At 41.6% G+C, this 2,500-nt stretch overlaps 1 protein-coding gene across 1 annotated transcript in view; it reads right to left on the bottom strand.

Annotated features, from left to right (window-relative positions):
• LOC311040272 (TGF-beta receptor type-2-like) overlaps positions 1-2,500 on the bottom strand; it is a 44,828-nt gene that overhangs the window by 42,197 nt on the left and 131 nt on the right. Inside the window, exon 1 of the mRNA XM_084050449.1 lies at positions 2,311-2,500. This exon is cut by the window's right edge and continues 131 nt beyond it. Within this exon, the coding sequence (XP_083906575.1) occupies positions 2,311-2,395 (85 nt within the window). The 5' untranslated portion in view covers positions 2,396-2,500. The remainder of the gene's footprint in view (positions 1-2,310) is intronic.

The raw sequence follows: 2,500 nt of genomic DNA, 5'->3' as shown, positions 1-2,500 counted from the left end.
TGCGTGCGTACGTGCGTACGTGCGTACGTGCGAGCGCACGTACGTGTGCGTGCGTGCGTGCGTATGCGCGCGCATGTGTGCGTGTGTGTGTGTGTGTGTGTGTGCGTGTGTGCGTGTGTGTGCTGTTGACTGTAATGTGGAGAACTCGCAGACAATCTTATGTGGGTGTATATGTTTGTGTACAGTACGCATATGTGTGTTCGCACAAACGCACTTGGTGTGTGTGTGTGTGTGTGTGTGTGTGTGTGTGTGTGTGTGTGTGTGTGTGTGTGTGTGTGTGTGTGTGTGTGTGTGTGTGTGTGTGTGCGCGTGTGAGACCCAGCAGCATACAATGCAAGAGGACCACACAGTTCTTTTGGTATGTGGGATTTCCAGGTTGAAAATAGGCCTCTCTGTGGGTGGAGGGCGATGAGCAAACAGTAATGAGAGGAGGGGAACAGTAGACCAGTGGAAAAGGAACAGTCAAATCCTCACCATCCATTTGGGTCAATTCAAGTTAAATTAACACTGGGGATGTTACTGTGTGCATAAAAGTGATACTTAATGAAGGAGTAAAAACGTCTGTACTGAAAAGTAACTGTGATAAACTTCAACGCTATTCTTTGAGACACTTTGCAATGTCTTATGTTGTGTGTACATCTCTACGTTGGTATTTTTTTTATCAGAGCTCATGTGAATGTGATCATATGAGAGATTGTTGTAAGTATAGACTACTCAACTTTGATGAATGGTAAAATTATCTGCACTGTGACACTGTGTCAGATTCTGTTAGTGTATAAAACGTGTGAGGTGTTATGGTGCATCAGATGGAAGATGTGCAGCAGGTCTATTTAAATGGCACTACATGCTAAAAGAGAGCATCATTGAAAATGGGTGTGCTCCTGTGAATTTACTTATGCAGCTTTATATTCATGAAAACACATCACTATTATGTTCACTGGAACCCAAAAGAAATAGGCATATGAGACCCATTTTTAGGTTTCAGCCAAATGTAATAAACTAAGTAATAAACCAAGTAGTCGACATGTAATAAACCAAGTAGGGTGGCAGGCAGCAGAGGGTCTAATATTACAATCCATAATGCAGAATTCCGTTTGGTTGGACCATAAATGACAATAATTGGCCTTGCCCAACTTAACCAAACAAAACATGTTATTCAGAGAATAATATTTCCAAGATGTGAGATCTCATCTGACCAGTGCAGTGAGAGTTGGCTTTATTTCACCAAGGCAAAAACAATGTTCAATCAGCTTCTGAAATGCAAGGCTACAGTAATAATAGCCTATACAGTCAAATCACCAGTGTTATGTATCCATGTGTATCTCATAGTTTAAAGCAAGGGGCCTTCAACAGGGGGTCCTCACTCCTCAGAGATACTGCAAGGGGGGCCACCAAATATTTGTGTGATAGGGACTTTATTTTTACATTAACCACTTGAACCCTTGCATCCCTATTCTGGGGGAACATTAGCCGAAAATAGCAGATCTACAAGCTCAACGCCTCGCAGAAGAACTTCGGTATACAGGGAAAAAAGAGCAGACCAAGTACAGAGCCAAAGGTCAAGTTTACAAAATATTGAGATTTTAAGTGGTTAAATGTCTGAAAATACAAATTTAACATGAATCCAATATATAGTGGGGTGGGGGTCCCTGCTTCATCTCTCTCTCTCTCTCTCTCTCTCTCTCTCTCTCTCTCTCTCTCTCTCTCTCTCTCTCTCTCTCTCTCTCTCTCTCTCTCTCTCTCTCAGCTAAGGGGTTCTTGGGCTGGAAAATGTTGAAGACCCCCAGGTTGGTTTAAACAGTGACATTCCACACTAGCCTACAGTGTATGTAGCACTATCAAGCAAGCAGCCTGTGAGTCACCTGTTGCGCTTGGAGAGGCGTGCGCTGCGTGCTGTGGAAACGGACTGTGCACACACACATTTAACTGAGCTATACGAAGCAAATAGGCTACACAAGAAACAGTTAGATATAGATATAGATTAATAGTCATTATGGTTCACGCCACTATAGATAATAGATAATATAAAGGACCCCAATGGAAACAAACAAGCCATAGGGTTTAAAATCCTCTTAGCAGACCTTGTATTGAACTGTAGCCTACTTTCCTGTGCTAATTAAGTATTCAATCAATTAAGCAATCAGATATACACTTCGCGACCATCAATGTTTTAATGTTTGTATTTGTTTTAATTATTTGTATTTTAATATTTGTATTTGTTTTGAACACCATACAATAAAAAGTCACAATATAACAATAAGTTAAATGTCGTGATCTACTATACTATGTGTGAACAGGCGAACAACTCACCTACGGTCCTCGGCTCCAGCGCGATCACCAAAAAAAGGATTAGAATAACTCCCCATAAAAGTAAGGAAACACGTTTTTGCTCCATATTTCTGCGTCGTTTTCCGTCTACAGATGTTCATTCGGGATGTAACGAGAACACTATCAGAGATGAGATGGAGAGAAGAGAACGCCCTGTGTAGGAACGGTTGTA

The sequence above is a fragment of the Gymnoscopelus microlampas genome (genome assembly GCF_963454915.1).
Source record: "Gymnoscopelus microlampas genome assembly, chromosome: 3".
NCBI classification, from domain to species: Eukaryota; Metazoa; Chordata; class Actinopteri; order Myctophiformes; family Myctophidae; genus Gymnoscopelus; species Gymnoscopelus microlampas.
This window is presented reverse-complemented; position numbering and strand designations above follow the sequence as displayed.